The 19,214-nt window shown below is 55.6% G+C and overlaps 6 protein-coding genes across 6 annotated transcripts; 3 read left to right on the top strand and 3 right to left on the bottom strand.

Annotated features, from left to right (window-relative positions):
• The first annotated feature begins 1,270 nt into the window (after nt 1–1,270).
• Nucleotides 1,271–2,692, top strand: LY79DRAFT_150094 (uncharacterized protein). Its single transcript, XM_060551040.1, has one exon. It carries the CDS (start codon nt 1,649–1,651, stop codon nt 2,456–2,458), a length of 810 nt encoding a protein of 269 aa, XP_060420325.1. The 5' UTR covers nt 1,271–1,648; the 3' UTR covers nt 2,459–2,692.
• Nucleotides 2,693–2,708: 16 nt separating this feature from the next.
• LY79DRAFT_150140 (uncharacterized protein) lies at nt 2,709–3,438 on the bottom strand. The gene has a single exon (XM_060551041.1). It carries the CDS (start codon nt 3,207–3,209, stop codon nt 2,745–2,747), a length of 465 nt encoding a protein of 154 aa, XP_060420324.1. The 5' UTR covers nt 3,210–3,438; the 3' UTR covers nt 2,709–2,744.
• A 2,966-nt stretch (nt 3,439–6,404) lies between these two features.
• LY79DRAFT_150031 (uncharacterized protein) lies at nt 6,405–7,506 on the bottom strand. Its single transcript, XM_060551039.1, has one exon. It carries the CDS (start codon nt 7,030–7,032, stop codon nt 6,442–6,444), a length of 591 nt encoding a protein of 196 aa, XP_060420323.1. The 5' UTR covers nt 7,033–7,506; the 3' UTR covers nt 6,405–6,441.
• Nucleotides 7,507–7,826: 320 nt separating this feature from the next.
• On the bottom strand, nt 7,827–8,395 carry LY79DRAFT_665355 (uncharacterized protein; the record flags this gene model as incomplete). The annotated part of the gene is made up of 2 exons (XM_060563053.1): nt 7,827–8,269; nt 8,326–8,395. The coding sequence occupies 2 exons, from the start codon at nt 8,393–8,395 to the stop codon at nt 7,827–7,829; spliced, it is 513 nt and encodes a 170-aa protein (XP_060420322.1).
• Nucleotides 8,396–13,232: 4,837 nt separating this feature from the next.
• On the top strand, nt 13,233–14,313 carry LY79DRAFT_149929 (uncharacterized protein). Its single transcript, XM_060551037.1, has one exon. The coding sequence runs from the start codon at nt 13,519–13,521 to the stop codon at nt 14,110–14,112; it is 594 nt and encodes a 197-aa protein (XP_060420321.1). The 5' UTR covers nt 13,233–13,518; the 3' UTR covers nt 14,113–14,313.
• A 1,044-nt stretch (nt 14,314–15,357) lies between these two features.
• On the top strand, nt 15,358–17,046 carry LY79DRAFT_665354 (uncharacterized protein; the record flags this gene model as incomplete). The annotated part of the gene is made up of 5 exons (XM_060563052.1): nt 15,358–15,990; nt 16,041–16,214; nt 16,266–16,319; nt 16,376–16,549; nt 16,603–17,046. The coding sequence occupies 5 exons, from the start codon at nt 15,358–15,360 to the stop codon at nt 17,044–17,046; spliced, it is 1,479 nt and encodes a 492-aa protein (XP_060420320.1).
• Nucleotides 17,047–19,214: the final 2,168 nt, after the last annotated feature.

Genomic DNA, 19,214 nt, shown 5'->3' with positions numbered 1-19,214 from the left:
TATCACCCCACTCTATCTCTCAGAGTCCCGGCACACAATTCTTTGGAGAGGGCAGAGGGCAGGGGCATTCACATACACGCACAGAAAATTCCACGTCTCAAGCGCGCTCGCTCGTTCGCCGGCGCGCGGGGAGGGACTGCTCGTCCGAGACAAGACAATGTTCGCCAGCGCCCACCATGTACGTGGGCGGAACCCCCCTTTCCCTAAATGAGTCGACGAGACATGCAGCATCAAGAGAGCAGATGATTCATGACATGATTATGAATTACACGAGATACCTGCTGGGGTGTAGGATGTCTTACACGCCCTCCCGCGAGACATGGTAAACTCCCTGTTCTCGCCCCCGCCCCCGAAGCCACGAGGATGTTTCCGCCGAGAAGGAAGAAAGGAAGAAAGGATACGGATAGAGGGGGTGGGGGAAGGCGAGAAGACAAGGATGGACAAAGTTGACATGTCACCTCCTACGTCTGTCCTCGACGTTTGCCCTGTCGCGGAAGACAGCCGGCAGAGTCAACACAGCACACCACCCGCCACCTTCACGGCATCGTCTCCGGTGGGCGATCGAGCGTAATCTCGAGAGGGAGCAGGCATCTAAGCTGATGGACGCCCCAATGAGCGAGAAAGAAGCCGCCATCCCCTCACTGCATGATCGTGATATTGGAAACTGAGGCAGCCTCGCGTCAACGAGACCTCCCCCCCCCACACCCTGCTGCCTTCGACGAAAGAAGTTCGGACATTCACACGTGTTCACACAACGTTACACGATACACAATGTTCTGCAGCCTCCCCCCTTCTCCCTCTCTCTTTCTCTCTCTCTCTCTCTGCCTTCCGGTAGCGTTTCTTCCTCCCTCTTCTCGTAGCAGTCGGCATGATGCAGCTCGCACTGGATGACACTAGGAAAGAGAAAAGGAAAAAGAATGAGGGGTCGATGGACAGCTGCAGGATCTCACGAAAACTGTCAAATCTCGCCCACAAGCGCCGCTGTCACGTCTTACAGAATCCTCAGGAACGAAAAGTCTCGGGGGTGATCCATGTCCTCGGGCTCTCCAAACCCCCTCCCTCCTTTTTCTTTCTCCCCTTTTTTTTCTTTCCCTCCCTCTCTTCACACTGCTGTATCACGCTCCTCTGCTTCTCGTCGTTGTAACTGGATAGGTTGAGGGCCTTCGCATCGTCGTCAAGCCTGTGAGTGGCCAAGGATCCAAATAGCCCGACGGGCAGGCCGAGCAAGCACAAGTAGATCATAGGTCGGGCCATACACAAGAGAGTAAGAGGGGGAGATCAGGCGCAGCTGACCCAGTAGTAGCCCCGATCACCTTACAACTGACTCAGAGAAAAGCTGGCAGTGTTTAGCTGTTCCGTCCCCATCCAAGCAGCCTCACTCGGGGGCAAAGCGTGGGCTGGGAGAAAGGATGCCAAGAGACTCCTGATCTGCAACCCCCGATTGGGTCAACATTTCCGATCTCAGACAGCGGCGAGCAACCAACACCACTCATTCCCAGGTGCCTACACTTTTGCCCCCCCCCCGCGCCTGGCTGCTGCTTCGCCAGCCACTGCGCACAATAGGTAGCAGGCCGGGCTGTGCTGGGACGCGATTGTCTTGTGTCTGAGCCCATTGTCTTGTCTCGTTCACCCGCTCGCTACTCGAGACATGGGCGTACGGGAGAGAAAAGGTAAAGAAGAAAGAAAAAAGAAAAGAAAAGGCCGGGAAAGAGCTGAGAACAGCGTCATTTCAAGCCGGGAGGGGAGAGGGGGAGGGGTACAGATGGCGCGGGGATACAGCAACGGGCAGCACAGCACGTTGGAATCCAAATCCAAGCTCAACGGCGTGGATCAGAGGTTCCGCGAGCGTGGAAGGGAACGCGCACGGTCTTGGAGTTTTGGGGTGGAACTTGAGGGGGAGGAAGGAGAAGAAGATGACTCGCGATGTGGTGGAAGAGGAGGAGTGGAAGAGTGGAACGACGAGCAGGTCCATAGCCCACACGTCAAGTCACCGCACGACATGTGTCCTCCTCTTGTCTCCTCTTTCCTGCTTCTTCAATCTCCTGCTAGGCCTGCTTTCCGCCGGTCAACCCGCCTCTGGTCTCCTCCGCCAACCAGACTTCAGGAATGCTCAGAAACGGCATCGCATCGCAGTTCGAGAGCTCACCTCTCTCTCTCGCCCACTGTGCCCGTCCATTCGGTTGCCTCCCGAGCCCAGCCCATCCCAGCCATCCATCCAACCGACGTCAATGGTAGCTCCTCAGCCCTCTCTCTCTCTTTCTCTCTCTCTCCCTCCCTCCCTCTCTCGCCCGGGAACGCAGCAAGGATGACCTTCGGGAGTAAGAGCAAATCAGGCGGTCACATCTGGAAGGCCCCCCCCCCATCTCTCCCTCCCCCTTCTCTAATTACGGCTGTGGTGAAGCGTGTGCAAGGAGGGCAGATCACCCGTCCACAGGGGGGGAGGAGAGAAATGAACTGAATCTCTGTCACTAGCTGCCGGAGACGAATGATGAAGAGGACGAGGAGGGGGGGGCAAATGGGTTTACAGCTCAGGAAAAAAAAAAAAAAACCTGGTGTGTTTCTGGTGCGCGGCTTCAGAACAGGCATGATCCCTACTCTATTCCGTCCGCGGTCCATCCTTACTCCATCCTTTTTTTTTTTCGTCTGCGCGCTCGGTCCCGGCTTACAATGGCGAGATGCCAGTCCAAGGGGGGGGGGGGGGGGGGGGGAAGACCGCTGACAAAATCCGAGCCATCCTCTCTCACTCATTCTCCACGCCCCGCGTGCGCCGTTGGGTGAGCCCTGCTGCTGAGAACATCTGCTGGGGGACATTGTGCGGGAATTGGACAGACGGGACAGAGGAAACGTGAGTCATCTGACACAGTCGTGGCCCAGGCCGAAGCACGCAACCGTCCCCCCCCCCCTTCCCCTGGAGCTATGTGCCACATCAAGAAAGATATGACATGCGCACGAACACTTTCACGGACGGACAGAGGAAACAGTGCCGGCGTCACTATCAAATTGCCACGAGGGCTTGGAAACGCATGGTCCCACCGCTGTTGGTAGGGAAACACGCGACGACTATTTGCCGTCTGTCTCGAGAAGCAAGGAAAGAACCCCTCCCCCGGAGCCACCGGTAGATGATTGGGGAAAAGAAAGAGCCGTGAAGCCCCCTCGAAACATTGGGAACATATTGCATATACCTTCCAGGAGTCGTCCCCTACCCTCATCTCAGATCTGATCGGCTCGCGCAGCACAGACCGCTCGACGACCAGGGGGGGAGGAGGGGGGGACAACAACTCAAAACGTCCAACAATGCGAGAGAAGACGAGCCGGCCCAGCCCTCGACCAAGCCTCGACAAGGCATCAAGCGCAGGGCCAAGGCGGGAAAGGGCATATATCTCTCTCCATCTCTCTCCAGGGAGGGGGGTGAGCGTCAAGAACCGGCATGAAGTGAAGGTGAAAACCCAGAAGGGCAAAACCTATTTCATTCAGCAGGCCCTATATCCGTACTTGCACCTATATTCGCGACGACGTCGTCCAAAGGGCATAGCGCCGGGAAGGATAAGGAAAGGCCGCAAAAGGTTATTATACACTGCTGTAGCGAAAACTCTTCCAGAACGTCCTTTGCTTTGACGATTTTTGCCTAGCTTGTTTCTGCAGCGGTCTTGGTTGTATCAAACAGTCGCACTGTCAGTCCTCACATGCATCGGCGGGGGAGGGGGATGATGAACCGGTCGTCTTCCGGGCCGCGTAGAGAAGCGCCATGGCCATGACGGAGAGGGACGGCAACGACAACGACAACGATAACGATGATGACGACGTCGGCGCAGGCATGGGCCCTCCCGAATCAGAAACTGAGCCGTGATACGCGTCGCCCCGTCGCCCCGTCGGCCGCCGGCCGGAGGCGCGGAGAAGGGTCCGAAAAGAACATGGAGGCGACGACGAATTCGTATCGGGCGTCGCATAGACAAGAGCTTCGCCATCGGGTTCGTATGCGGCTGTCGATTGTGCCTTGACTCTGCGACATCACTCCTACCCTTCCCCACCATCGCTGTCCGTCCCATGTTCATCCCGTGCTCTTTGACCTTGAACGATGGGACTTGTACAGGTATGACCCCGACCCTGTACCTTTTGGCCTGTCAAGGTCGTTCCCCCCCCCCTGTTCTTTTCGTTATTTTCGGCCGTCAACTGAGGCGTCAGTGCGCGTACGTACAACTCAGATAATGATCGACCGTCCATGTCGGTTGATCGTGCTTGGATGACATGTCAGATTCTCCCCTATTTGGACCGGGATCGCACATGCATGTGGTGTACGTGCGAAACGGGCTGCTCGAGAGCTCAGTGGCTCGGGGCAAGGCTGCTACATTGGGGAACTCGGCCGTGACGAAAATGGAAGGGTTTGCGATTCTTGCTTGTTAGGGCAGTGAGGGCAGATCTCTCTGCCTCCCCCCCCCCCCCTTGTTACATTTTAACTTTTCCTTGTGCGCGCAGCACATGGTAGAAATGTGAGGAAAGAAAGCCAGGGCTGTCGTGATGGGCGGAGAGGACTCCACCTACTCCCGTGCTGCCCATTCGGAGCGCAAGGAATGGGGCAAAGGCATCAAACTAGAGTTATATGGGCCATTCACCACATAAACTTGGGTGGAGTGGCCGGGATGCCGTGAGCTTGGACTCAGACTACCTACCTAGGTCCTGGCTCTTGCAATCGTGCTTGGGAGGGACCCATGTCGCCGAGCAGCTTCGTCTTGGTTAGGAAAAGTGCGTCGATCACACTGCCCACCCCTGGCGGGGTTGGATGGATGGACGATGGACGATGGACGTGGGAAAAGGTGGCTTCGCATATTGCATCGTCCAAAAAGCTTGCGATTCAGACATTCCCATCCCGCGCCATCATCGACCTCGGGCGAGACTGGACGAGGCTGGTCCACCCCAAGCCTCCGAAGGTCGGCTGACCTGTGAGCTCGATGCCCGATCATCCCTTCAATGCCGGGTAATCGGCAGCGGCCGGCAAGCATATCGGACAAGACGTCTGGGTGTCCCGTTCACCCTTTCCGCCGTCCCTCTTTCTCGTGGCCCATTGGCTCTCACCGGCTGTCGGTGACTGATAGAACGCTAGAAGCATCTCATAGGTATATATCAGCTGATGTGGTGGGTGCTCAGACATCTCCTTCGGCTCGTGCTACCTAGTTTACAACCACAGTACACTGGGCAATCGGGGATGCACTCACCCCTACAGGAGAAGTTGTATCACATCTCAACCGCGTCTTTGCAGGAGATGATGACAAGCCTGGCATGCGCTCTTCTTTCCCTGCCGTTTTGCCGCAGAAAGCGACGGCAGCCGACAAAATCGCGCAAGGAAGACCTGAAGACAAAGAGCGGATGTTGGGTCGTTTTGGGATACAAGAGCAGAGCAGAGCAGAGCAGAGCGACGTAGTCATGTCGACTCTTAGCGTGAAGCCGCCCGCCCGTCAGTCAAGTCGATCAGATCACGCTGACGTGCAGCGTCTGCTGTCGTCCTGTTGTTCCCCATTGGCCCTCTCCCATCGTGCAAGTGTTTCGCTCCGAACTATCAGTTCACAGATCGGCGGTGCCACGATCTGACAAGAAGGGCAGATGGGGGGGTGGTGGATTGCCATGGCTCTGGGACTCGCGAACAGATGACCGTTTTGTGGTCGGAACAGACGCAAGAGGCGCTGCAGCGTTGGGTACGAAGGACCGTCTTGCCTACGTATCTTGGTTGGGTCGCCTGTCAAGAGAGCAAAACACACAAAATCCGAACGTGGCGCCCGAAGCTCCCTGCCCGCCGGAACTACTACTAGGTGACACACCATCGATCTGTGGAGAGATCAGAAAAAGAAGAAAGTTGCGCCTTCATCTGCGGACAACCAGATGGCGGGAGTTGAGCCTCGAAGAAAGCAAGCCCCTTGCAGTGGCGGCTCGTGAATGGCCCAGTCTCGGTATGCGCGAGCACGGCCGTCTCAGCTCAGCCCAATGCTCTAGCGAGCCGGCCCCTGGACCCTCGGGTTCGTTCTGCCGTGGACAATGTGCGTCGCAGTGCCCCTTTGCCTTAATCACTCTCTTTCTTGCCATGTCTCAAGGACCCCGAAATAGACGTGCATCGCCGGACGGGATGTCGACGAGAGGCCGGCCTATGGTCATTTCGCGAGGATACCGCCCGAATGATGCTCCGATCAGTCTGCCCGCCTACCTCGGTCATGATCAGATTCGTCATCAGACTCCTTGTGGGCTATCAAGATTCCTGGCCCGTCAGAAAGCATTGACTCGTGGATGCGACGCGGTCGAGAGCTTGGGCCAGCATATGATAAGTGACGTGAGCCGCGTGCCGAGTTTGACTTGCCAAAGCAAGGAGCTCCTCGTCCCCTGAGGCGCCTCGGGGGACGAGCCGGGGGAGGTGGGGTTGCTTCCCATGACATGACGCGCGTCTGTTTACTCGACCCTTCAGATACAGGGGAGGATAGCCACGTTGGCTGCGAAAAGCCGAAGGGGCCTTGTCCCTGTCGGCGGGTCGAACACCATGCTTCCCCGGTTCCTAGCAAGCCAATTCTGGCACCTGTGGCGTGTACGAATATGCTCTTCCGAGTCGGTGGGAAATTTGCAGGGAAATCTCGCAAAGTTGATATGTGATGGTGAAGACTGCAAATTTGCGCCATCATCCACTCCAACCAAGTCTGTCACTCGGCAGCGGCTGGAAGGGACAAGGACGCAATTACCGATGGTGAACGGAGGGGAGGCCCAGCATGATCGGGAAACGAGACGCATCTCGGGGTTTCCGTCATCGGCGCAGCTAGGAGACGGCGCGGTAGTGCAAACGGGTTTTTTTAGTAATCGGGCCATTGTGTCATGACCCTGGTAGAGTGTGAAGACGAGCGGAGACCGAGTGGCTTTCGTTGTCGATGCGGGTCTTCTCGTTGTCCGGGGCGAACGCGGCTGGCGAGCTCCAGGTGGCCGAATGAAACGCATTTGTGTTACGACGGTTTTTATGACGGTTTCCGTAAGAAACCATCGGCGACAAGTCTCGTACGTCTGCATGAACGATAACCCTTGATCAGGGGGGCGGCTCGACGTCTGAAGATGTTGATTCGACGGCAGAAACCGTAAGGCTGAAATAAGGGCGAACGGGGACGACAGTTTCAGCTCGTTCGTCCTATTCCACACTACCTGGCAGGCAGGTACCGTCGAAAGGGCCTGGCGTAAGAGAGAAGACGTGCAACCGCGCTGGAATGAATGAAGCCATATCCGGTGAAAATCTTGTCAAGGTGCTGGATGGCTATGTGAACGCCCTTCGATGACGATGGCTGCGGCTGCAAGTACGAGGTGCGTTTCGGCCTGGGGTGCATCCTGCACGGAGCCTACGGCCGTAGCCTGTGAAGTCGTACCTACTTTGTAGTAGAACCGCACAGTACCTGTCGATCTGCAACAATGGCAGCTTAGAGAGTCGTCCGAGACTTTGGTGGCTGGGCAGTCCGCCAGAGACAGCGAGATTGCAGTGACCTTCCGATGTGCTGACGACACAGTGAAAGACTGTCCGTCTCCGACAAGGCTTGCCGTTTCGACTCACAGGTGGATGATGATGAAAGTGAGAGACATCCGCCAAATGCTTTTCAGATGGCGGCTTAGCGTCGAGACCATCGCTCGCAGACTGCCACCATTGATGAGCGGGACGGGTCGTTGGGGCGATCACTAGATGCCTTTCATGATTTCGTTTCGGGAACGGCAACCGCGCCGTTGAGAAAACCGATAAAGTCCTCTATATTTCTTTTTGAAAGAATACGGGCCGAACTCCCACTTTCATCATCCGTTGAGCAGTCTCGTGAACCCGCGACCTAGCCTCCCGTTTCAGGGAGTAGCCATACATGCCACGAGGGGCCATCGCCACGCGCTGGCAAAGTCCCGGATGTGCTTCGTCCGTCGTGCCAGGTCTGTCGTACTGCGGGGCAACTGACCACCGACCCAAAGTAAACGGATCGGGTGATGAACGGGGCCGCGAGGGCGACGTTTTGACAGATGTGGTAAAATGTGGTAAAAGCATTGCCCGTTGTCGCCGGTAGGTAGCCCATCTCCGACTTTACCGTCACGGGTACATCGGAGCCTATGACTGCGACACGGATTCCTGCGGTAACGGGAAATGAACGCCCGCCGTAGCGAACAATGGTGTTCTGGCGCCAACCCGCGTGCCCCGGCAGCGACTCACTATCATCCGACAGGGCAAAGCCGTGGTCCTCGAGCCGGTAGGTCGTGCTGCTGGGAATGTCGCATCGGTGCTCTCCTGGGAGCCTCGCTACCAATGGCCGTCACTGTTTGACACCGCCCTCTCGGATTTACCTATGCTGAGCCGGGGGGGAGGGGGGTTGAAGACATCGAAACGCCCCGTGCCGGCTGGCCCGGTTCCCATTGTGTCGACGAGCAAGTGGACTATTGGTGTGAGTGGCTGTTCCCGTCTTTAGTGTCAATTGAGCCCCGTTGCTCCCGTCATTCGTCATGCCCTTTGAATGGCCACCGGCGGGCGGCCCAAAGTGTAGATGGCGAGTGTCCCCGAGACCTCGAAGAAGAAGATCCAATTGAGTTCGTGCATGGCAATGGGGGCTATCTTGGACCGTCACCTCGTTCGCTATGTGGTTCTTTTAGCCATTTCCACGACGCTGGCCCCTTACCTGCCACCATTGTTCCGCGATTCTATCCGAAGACTGTTCCTGGTACTAGCAGACGTGTCGCGCACCCGGAGATGATCGCCCTTCAACCATAGTGCTGGGACCTGGGCACCGATATCAGTACCTGCAGTTCGGTCGGCTAACCGTTTCTGGTTGGCGCGCTGTCTAGGTCAGTTCAGCTCGCTGCCACCTGCTTACACCCGCTAGCGTGCCCTGCTGTCAGGTGTCTCCTTTCCCGACTGACTGGATCTCGATGCGCATTTTAGTCTTCCCAAGGGTCCGTTCAGCTCACAAGAAGGCCGCCTCTGTTAGGCGTGGTGCTTCTGATGATCGATGACACACCGCCTGGTCAGAATCGGTACTCCGCAAGGTCCTAAAGGCTCGGCTGCCTCTTCTTGCTGGGAGCTCCAATTTTCCTTCAAGCCAAGGTAGTTAGTGTACGTGTTACGGGTAACCTCGCAATAATGGCCGGGTTCGGTTCCTTCTGAAGACCCTCGAGGCGTTGCACAGCCCGTCGACCAATTGTCTAGGTTGTGTGTGACCTCTCCATGCGAGTTCTGTTCAGTAATCTTCGTACCCTGGAAGCCTGGGTGGGGATTCGAATCCCTCACTGACTGTGGCATTGCCGTAATATAGTGTGCAGTGGGAGCTGGGGGTCTATGCCGCCGCTGCCGCATCCCGCTAGGGGACTTGACGAAGATGATGATGCCCCGACTCGTTTATAAAGTGCTAACTCGCTTTCCTCGGATCAACTGCCCGCCAGCTGGTTGTCAGGCGCACAATAATTGACCCCTACGGATCCGTAACCGACGTCGGGTTCTGTGGTGGTTCCGCCGACCCTGTCATGACCCAAGCACCTCAGTCACTAGGTATGTCGTTCCCCTCAGCTAAAGTGCCTCGTCGTAGACTGCACGGACGACCTGAGAGGGCACCAACATTTGAGCTGACCATTTGGCATCTGGCGTGCTGTGAGGTGGCGCGAAAAATCCAACTTTCAGCCACATAGCTAGCTAGCTAGCTAGCTAATGCTAGTTAGGCTGCGTGTGCCCTTCAGACGACCCGTTTGTCATCATGTCACTACCTCTTTCTGACGAGGCACAGAACATGATCGATCCACGGGTGTTCCCTACAATGCAGCAATCTTGGGGGACGGCCAAGCCATGTATCATTACCTGGCCATACGTGCGTATTCCTCGTCCCCAGGAGGTCGATGTGAGGGTTGTCCATGTTGTATTGCAGGAATAGTGTGCGTCCGCCAAGGCCGCGGAAGTCTCCTCAAATGTTGATTGGTCCATACGAATATGACAAATGATGGACCGCATGCGCTCGAGCCCTAGCAAGCCGTTGCTGCTATGTCGGCAAAGCAGAAATCACGAGAGGGCTCCGGTCGACCTAGATAGCTCGGCGATTGCCGGTTGTTCAAGTTGGATGGACGAGGAGTAAGCACCGGTAGTGCGGCTCTTTCGGTCTCGTGATTTGCACCAGAGGTTGGCCAGCTCCAGGCCCGGAATATGGGATGCAGGACGTGATGCTCGGTGCCGTAGTTTTACCCTGCTTGCTTTTGTTGTGGTGCCTTTAGCGGGTGTGGATGGTCCCAAGCCTCTTCAAGTGGTTGGCTTGTTGCTTGGTTCGGAGCACCAGCACAACAACTCTAGGCGGTGCCATTCTCGATGCCACTGCACGGCCTGCATAAGCTCAGGTACAGTACCAGAATCGCAAGATTCTTGGGCAGCACGTGGGTTGACATTATGCATCAAATCGCATCGGATTGCTGACAAGAGAGTCTAGAGTTGCTAGCGCTGCTCCACTCGTATCGAGATTCGAGCTGCGTGGTGAACAAGTTGACGAGCCAAGGGGCTAGGGATCTATTCCCCCCCCTCGATTCGTGCATGCATGATGGAATGCTTTCTGCAGATTCTTTTGAGGGGTTTTTCTTGTTTTTTTTTTTAGTTTTTTTTTTATACACAGCAAACGGCAACCTCTAGCGCCAGGTGTTGGACGTCTGCTCAGAAGGCACTGGGGTTCATACGATGCCGGTACTTGAAACAAGAGGCAGAGAGTATGCTTCGAGGTGTTATCGAGACCACTGATACGGGACTGAGACGGTGCGATTTGAGTAGCGATACTGCTGACTTCGCCTCTACTTGCCTAGTTCAACAACCCGACGTCCGTGGTGGCACATGAGCCATGGGGAAGAAAACCATAATAGCAACTCCTGTCTGTGTGCCAAATTATCGTGATGCAGGTCTGGGGTGGTTGAGTCGCCTAGCCAGAAGGATGATTGGGTGAAGCGAAAGGCTCCTTTTGGCGCTGCGTTGCGGCTTTTGGGCAGATAACGACATGGGCTGCTATAGCAGTGCCGAGCTGGGATTCATGATCACAGCGTGACCTAACTAAATCGCCGGCCCAGGCGGGGAGGAGCAGGGTGCCGCCGGGGACCACAGGGAAGTGGCACACGCACACACACACACACATTCACACCCCTAGATTCCGCTTATGGTGCGTGGTTGCGAAAAACATAACCGCAGCCTCCACCGTCTTCAACCCCCTGCTTTACAGCAAAGTCGGAGGGTTGTGATGCAGACAGAAGGATCGTCTTTCAAATATGGAATCGTTCGACCAGGGTCGCCGTTTCGTCATGGAGGCTCTGTACGGGTACGTAGCTTCGGTATCTTTCTACGGCTGTGGCCGGTAAACTCCGTGATTTTGCCCATTGCCTCGTCTGCGGACGGCCGACTGCGAGTCTCGGGCGCTCATTGGCGCAGATGAAAACAATTCCAGCCAAGGCGGGCACGATGTCCATTCAACGCCTCTCGGGCCTGTGCTTCTCGGCCTTGCTGCTGGTCCTCCGAGGCGTCTGGGGCCGTCTTGTGAGGGAGAAGCCCGGAACGAAGATGACGTTGGATATGGCAATTCGGGTGTGGGCCACGATCATGACTGATGATGGCTTTCTTGGAGCTGGGGCCAGAAACGACAAAAACCATTGTAGACGCTCATCAGCCTCGTAGTGATGCCAAGCCGGTAATCAGGTCGCCGAGTCTGTCAAAGCAGGCTGCAAAGAAGCATTCGAAACGGACGGGAAGTCAGGCGTCATTGCGACCTGTCACTGGGTGACGAGGACAGTGGCAGACATGGCTGCTGATAAGCAATGTGAAGTGGGGAAAAGCCACACACAGGCTCGTACGGATGTGAAGATTGTGGCGTTAGGCGGGAGGAGAGAGGCGCCATATGAGGCGATTAGCAGTTGCAGTTAAGAAAGGGACCGAATGGAATGAGTCGACGGTCTCGGTTCCCATGATGCGGCAGAGGGACGGGATGCCAGCCAAGGTCCTCTCAGTAGGCTCGAACGCCGAGCCTTTCGGTTAGAAACGACAGGGGATGTAGTGCTGATGCAATGCCGACAACGAAGGCCGTAGAGACGATCAGATTTGTGCCTCTGGGTTGCGTTGCCAGCCACAGCGGAAAACACAGGGTCTTCTCCATTGGGAAGAGCTGGGCCGGCCAGGGTACCCAGACCATGTTGTTTGCATTTAGGCCCGATTTGGAGTCCAAGTGAGAGAGACAAGCGGGCTCCGAAGACGCGATTCTTTTTAGAGGACTGTAGTAAGTGCTAACAGCTTGGTTCATAAGCTAAGCGTTTCGAACAAAGCCGGCCAGTAAACAAAGTGGCGATAACGGTCCAGGAGATACGCCAGAGCTGGCACTGCTAAGGGGCCCGACAGAGAGAAAGAGGGAGAAAGCATGCGGACGATGGTGAGATGTCTAGCTCAGAAACCGGCGGTCACTGTTGCGTGTTGCGTGGGTTGCAAGATGCTGGCGGCGGCTTCGGCCCCAGGCTGCAATCTCGAGCAGGGAGGGAGGCAGGTAGAATTTGGGGTGTGAGGATATGTACCGGATCGATTGATGGAGGAAGCCGTCAGCAGCAGCTGCACGTCCCGGCAAGTAAGGTTGAATGGAGTTGAGTGACTTGTAGTGCCAAAGGTAGGGGACCTGACGGGAGCTCGGGACAAGAAAGTGTGTGGGGGTGTACGCGCAAGGTCGGATGGACGAAGGATGACGGACAGGTAAAAAGGGTGGAGTGGGAAGGGGGGGGGGGGGGGGGTGGGGGTGGGAAAAGGATATTCCCGAGTCCGCCTCAGTACGTACTGGCCTGGGTATCAGATGTACGTACCTGGGCGCTGCTGATATACAATGTAGGTACTCCGTACGTACTCATGTGTGTCGACTAGCAGCCCTGTCGCCATTCACGTACCCGTCAGACCAGGGCCTCGAGTACCTACTTACAGTAGAGAGGTGCAGCGAGGAAGGCATCATCAGGGGGGAGCAAGGTACGTACTGAATCCCTACTTGACTGTACCTACCTACCTAGGTACCCATACTCGTACATATTATATGTAAGCGTTCCCCACCACAGCGGCAGCAGCAGGGCAGAAGCTGCAGCAGCAGCTGCTGCTGCTGCTCTGGGCTACGTACTGCAGCTGGTGTTCGGCTGTGAGGTGTACAACTTCATAGCCGAACACCAAGCTGCACATCCCCTAACCATCTCGTCGTCCATCAACAACCCTCCCCCCCCCCCCTCCTCAGCCCACCCCCTTTCCTTTCCTTGTGCCAATTGGGAACGTCCCTTGGTACGCTCTCCCTGTCGTGCTACTTGCATCCAAGTCCCGCCTGCTGCACGAAAACTGAGAGTCCAATGGACAGGGCGCCCTTGCTGAATGCCGGGCCATTTCTCTCCGGCTCAGTCTCACTGTGTCTTACATGTCTCTGATGTCTCTGATGTCTCTGATGTCTGAGCCTGCTACCTTGGACAACTCTCCAGCCAGCGTACTTTTTCTCTCTCTTCGAATCTCAACTAGTTTCTGGACAGATGCTCGTTACCTGTCGCCCAGAGACAGCTCCTCCATGGTACCGGTATCAGGCCACGTCTATTCCCCCGACTTTGTACTCCACCTCTCAACCACACACACACACACACACACACTCTCTCTCTCTCTCTCTCTCTCTCTCTCTCTCTCTCTCTCTCTCTCTCTCTCTCTCTCTCTCTCTCTCTCTCTCTCTCTCTCTCTCTCTCTCTCTCTCTCTCTCTCTCTCTTACTTACCATTTCCCCCGGATTGCCATCGTCATGGGCACCTACGTGTGTGTTATCGGCCTCGTTTTAGCCATCCACCTCACACTGAGATACCTAGCCTACCCTTCGTCATATGGCACCCTTCATTTACATTCTACTCGACACGGCGAAGAGGACCCTGTTTCCGTGTGGCTTGCAGTTCTCTCCATGAATGGTCCATCGACGTGAAAGTAATCACCAGGCCCATTGCACAATCTGTGCCCCTCTCCGTCGCTATCTCTATCTCATCTCACACTGTCTCGACACCTCTCCCAAAAGTTCACCACCACCCTCCCATACCTCGCCTTGCCGTCCGGCTGCAACATCTCCTTCCCGGCGATACTGGTCTCTAACGAAAAGCAAGCATGTATATACCCCATTTTGGCGGGATCTAGTATACGTCCTAGGTGGGATGACCACCATCCTGTGCGTCCACCTCCAGGAATAAGAAACCACAGATCGAGGCCACGGCAACCGATCTAAGCTCCAGTGGTTGTCTTTATTTGAGATACTTACAATATGCTTGTTTCATGCTCTCGCCATTTGCCTTGCCCCCGGAGCAAATGCCGGCCAAAAGACTCTTCTCACCACCAGGCTAGACAATCTCCAACTTCCTTGTCCTTGCGCAGAAATCACCCTTCCGTAATGTCTCACCTGTCTATATACGAGCATCCGATCTTCATTCTCGAGGCTTCTGTACATCTGGTGTGTATACTTGGCGTCTGTGTTCCAAGGTTCGAGCTGTCCTTCCCCTTGTTCTTGGGGTCTTGCGTCTCTTCTGACTGGCAGTTTTCCCCAAATACCTACCTGCTGCTCTTCGTCGCCGCCGCCGCCGCCTCCACCATGTATGAGAGGGGAATAATAGTAGCCAGATAATAAGAGACATGTCCCAGGCCTACAACCTCTGAACTGACGTGCAGGGGTATAGCACCTCTTTTCACTCCTTCTCCCACCCCTCCCTCCCCCCCCCCCCCCCTCTTCCCGTCCGTCCGCCGGCCACCCTGGCAAGCTGGGTCTTGCCCTCGTCCGCGGTCGACCGGGTTCTAACCCGCCCAGTCTACCCCGGCTTTTTATTTTATTTTTCTACACTATGTGCCATCCTGTTCGACTTGGTGGGGGTCCATGATTTCCACTGATCTCTCCATGTTCTGGTTCTGGACTTCTTTTTTCTTTCTTTTCATCAACCCACTTTTGGGTCTTGCAGGGACTTGGTATATTTAGTCCTGCCTAGATCTCCGTTACCCAATTCAGTCGATTGGACTCAAGAACGCAACCCTGGTCGCACATCCACCCTCTCCTCTCTGGTCTTATACATTCTTGAATCTTCCCAAACCTACATTATCTTCGTCTACCTCCGTCCTTCTTTCTTCCTCTTCACACAAGAAAGACCATCAATCCTCATCTCCCCTTTGGCGTAGTCCTCCACTTTGGTCACTTGTTCGTTCTGCTCAGTTCCTCTGCAAGCGCCTCGTTTTCTCCAAGGTCGAAGCCAATCGATTCACATCGCTGTTGGCTTCGTTCTTTCTTTTACTTATAAACGCCATCCTTCACTTACACCATCTTTATCACTGCTATAGCATCAACTGGGCTTCGTCTCAATGGCACTGCCGGAGCAAACAGCTGCGCCTCAGGCCTGGGGTCGCTGGCAGCAACAGCCAGCCGGCCACGACTATGGCATGATGGACAACTCGACTTTCGTACAGTACGATTCGAGGGCGGCAACGTCTGCTCCCATGAATGGCGCCATCATGGCTCCTCAATACATGGTCGCTCCCCAGTACAACATGACGCAAATGCCGGCCATGGGGCACCAGTGCCCAACCCAAAACCACTTCGCCTACACGCAGTACGATTCGTCTCCGACCAGCATGAACATGCCTTTCAGACTTCCGCCCCAGCAAGAGCGGCCAGTCATGCCCGTGGCAGCTTCAGAGCACGACATCCCCCGGGCTAGCTCTTACCCGCAAGAAAGCCCATCTGTCAAAAACGACCGGCACCGGAGTCCTTCAAGTCGAAGTGAGACGAAGATGAGCAACCCAAAGACACCTCACCCGCTCAACACCAAGGAAATCAAGTACAACAAGCCTACGAGCGCGGATCCCGTCAACTTCACTACTGCTATCGACACCCTTATGAAGGCTATCCAGAAGAGAAACGATTCAGAGGATATTGTCAAAGGTGTTCCAGAGGTTGAGCAGGTTGTTAAGCCAGAGCGCATGTCGTCCCCCAAGGTAAGTCTCGGTGGAATGTCCAGTGTCAGCATCCGCTAACACCGAATTAGCCTGAGGCTGGACCTATTGCCCCCATTCAAGCACCTGCACCTGTGGCAACGGAATCCACGGATGCCCCCAAGCCCAAGCGATACATCTGCGACGTCGAAGGCTGTGGCAAGAGCTTCTACCAGAGCACTCACCTGGACACTCACAGGCGCGCCCACACTGGCGAGAAGCCATACGTAAGTTGACACTTGGACAGAATGCATCTAAGCGGTACTGACGTATCCCAGCAATGCAACTGGCCTCGCTGCGGACGCACTTTCTCGCAGCCGGGTAACCTCAAGGTAAGAAGACGCCATCTTTGCATATTCTTGGTGAATTTGGCTAACGGGCTTTGCAGACTCACATGCGTCGCCACACAGGCGAGAAACCATTCCGATGCGAGCAGTGCAGCAAGGTATTTGCGCAGCGCGGCAACCTTCAGACGCACATGGCAACACATACGAACGCAAAGCCGTTCGTCTGCAAGCTAGACGACTGCAACAAGATGTTCACTCAGAGAGGAAACCTCAAGGTACGCGTGTTGCTTCGTGTGTAGGCTACATTGTCTAACGTACCACCTGGCAGAATCACCAGAACAAGTACCACGAGAAGACTCTCATGGAGATGACTGATTGGATCGTCTCGATTTCCGACATCGATGCCCTGTCGGACGACCAGAGAGAGATGTACTGGTACTTTGCCAACCTGTACAAGAACAGCAACAAGGGAATCAAGGGTCGCGGCAAGGACCGCAGGGTCAGCAACCGTGGCGCGAAGTCCAGGACGGCGCCTTCATCCTACCCCGTCAAGCGCGTTCCTGGGCCCGCCAGCCTAGCCGCGTACAGCTCGAAGCGACTCCCCCCTCCAGAGCAGTACATGCAGCAGCAGCAGCAACACCACCAGCACGGCTATGAGGTCTACGACACCGACATGGACCAGTCCTCAAGTGCAAGCAGCCCCAGATACGACGGCTTGCCCGCCACTTACCGTGACCGCATGTACCAGCAGTCGACCCACGCGATGTACTGAGCGCGAACGAAACGAGCACTACGACGCAACCAATCACAACATCTCCTGAATGAATATACGACAATGAAGCATATAGGGCAGATATCACGGAAACGGTAAGGAGTAAAAAAAAAAAAAAAGTAACAGAGCACAACCTTGCCCTCACTCACACCAGAAGTTACGGGACAGAGTAACTCCCATGAGACAAAAAACGGCGCGCCAAAATATTGGTTCGGAAAGAGATTTGAAAAGAAAGTAATTCCACCAAGGTTATTGTTCCTTGATCAGGGCGGTTGTCTGAACAAATTTTCAAGAGGTTTTTTTTCGGTTTTTTTTATTCCTGTTTATCTCTCTTGGTTTTTATACTTGAGTCGTTTCGTTCCTGCTTTACTCAAGCGGTGTATACTGCTTGGGTCACCATGCTATGTTGGCGCCAGAGTTGTATTTTCCAAATCTACGGAGCGTGTACGAAGGTGTTGAAAGTTGTTGAGCGGTTTCCTTTTTTTCTTCTTTTTTTCTTTTTTCTTCCGTAGCCTAGCTCGGGCTGGAAACACCGACGCAGGCAAAACATTATTTTTACGCGGGTGGTCTCTCCATCTTTTGCTCTTGTCCTCTTTCGTCTCCTTTGGGTCCGCGTAGGGATTTTCTCGGCTTCACCGGCCGCGGGGTGAGACAGGGGGAGTTGTGTGCATCTCGGGACGGCGGAGGCCTCGCATCAGAGAGTTATCAGACTCTTCAGCGCCATCTGGGTTTTCTTTTGTGTTGAGAAATAACGATGGTCAGGCGTGGCACTGGGATTGGGAGTTGGGAATTAAGCGTTGGGTCGTTTTTTGTTGGTCCTTTCTCTTTCGGCTTCGACGCCTCAGGACGATGTTGGACTGGGCCGATAGGAAGGATCCCAAGTATCATGCACCCCTTGCGTCGGTGGTGGGACTACTGAGCGTGCCGTATGATGATTAAGAATTATTGATACCATTTTGTTTTTCATGCACAAATCGTCCGTGGTCGTTACCGTGACGCATAATGATGACTACAGCCTGCCTTAGTGCTCGCAATTTCGGGAATGGGCTGCCATGCAGGCCAACCTGCATCTCGCCCAAGCATTCCCTTTGGCCTGTTAGCGGAAGGGGGGGCCTATTGGGTCGACTCTCCCCAAAGGAACCAATGACCAGAGCCTGCCTTCCGTTCACCTCGGCGGAAAAAAGGGATGCGCTGGGAAGCCGGATCTCCAGATGAGCCGAGCCCGGGGAAGGTGAGCCGGCTGCGGCGCTGGCGTTGGTGCTGGAGGACGCAGCAGACGCAGACGCAGGCGCAGGCGCTCTCCGGGTGCTTTCCTCCCGGTGTGAGAACGACTGACCAACGACTGCACCAAAAATAGGCGCAAACGCAGGAGGCGCACGCGCAGAAGACCGGGGGAGGGGGGGGGGGGGGGGGGGCACACACACAACCCGGGACGGTAGAGAAGCGGTCTACATGCTCGGGAGATACGCCGGCGGTTTGGGGGGGGGGGGGGGGATGATGAGATCGGCGGCGGCGGCGTGGCTTGAAGATGGGCCCCCCTTGCGTAGTGACTGATGGCTGATGGCCGATGGCTGGTGGTGGTGGTGGTGTCCCCGGCGGGAGCGAGGCTTTGGTTCCCCCCGATGCAAGATGCCACTACTTGGAGGGCTAGAGATGTTGCGATGTGCGGCAGCGTAGGCTATGCGTGATGGGTGCGGTGCATGGGGTTGGGGGAGTGGGAAATGTGAGAGAGGAGGGCGTGTGGCGGTAATGGCAGGAATGGGGAGGGGGAGGGGGAGGGGGAGGGGGGTGAGAACATGATGTAAACTACTGTAGGTAGGTACGTGGGAGGGATCTGCCCCCGTCTGTTAAGGCCGTAAGGAAAGCAGACAACAGCATAGGGAATGAAATGACCCCCCACACACATGGCAAGAACAGGGCGACGACCTATATTGAGGCGCGCGCTGGGGGGGGGAGTGGGATTTGGGGCATGGCAGGCGGTTAAGTCGCTGTCGAGATGCGTGAGAGAATGCGGGTGTACGTGCGTCCGTAAATGTCCGAATGGGCATCCGTACGCTGGGGGGATCGAACAGAGATAGGGCCGTATGCATCCCCAAATCCAATGTCCGTGACTTTTCGCCCCTCGTTCGTCCTAGGGTTCCCCCCTCCCCTGTTTGGCGGAAGTGGTA

This window comes from Colletotrichum navitas (genome assembly GCF_030913465.1).
Source record: "Colletotrichum navitas strain CBS 125086 chromosome Unknown LY79scaffold_2, whole genome shotgun sequence".
Taxonomy (NCBI): Eukaryota; Fungi; Ascomycota; class Sordariomycetes; order Glomerellales; family Glomerellaceae; genus Colletotrichum; species Colletotrichum navitas.
Note: the sequence above shows the minus strand (reverse complement) of the source record. Positions and strands in the feature narration are given on the sequence as shown.

Bases quoted from the DNA above. Each gene is read 5' to 3' on its own strand.
- LY79DRAFT_150094 (XM_060551040.1), top strand. From the start codon at position 1,649: ATGGGCGTACGGGAGAGAAAAGGTAAAGAAGAAAGAAAAAAGAAAAGA.
- LY79DRAFT_150140 (XM_060551041.1), bottom strand. From the start codon at position 3,209: ATGAGGGTAGGGGACGACTCCTGGAAGGTATATGCAATATGTTCCCAA.
- LY79DRAFT_150031 (XM_060551039.1), bottom strand. From the start codon at position 7,032: ATGCAGACGTACGAGACTTGTCGCCGATGGTTTCTTACGGAAACCGTC.
- LY79DRAFT_149929 (XM_060551037.1), top strand. From the start codon at position 13,519: ATGCTCGTTACCTGTCGCCCAGAGACAGCTCCTCCATGGTACCGGTAT.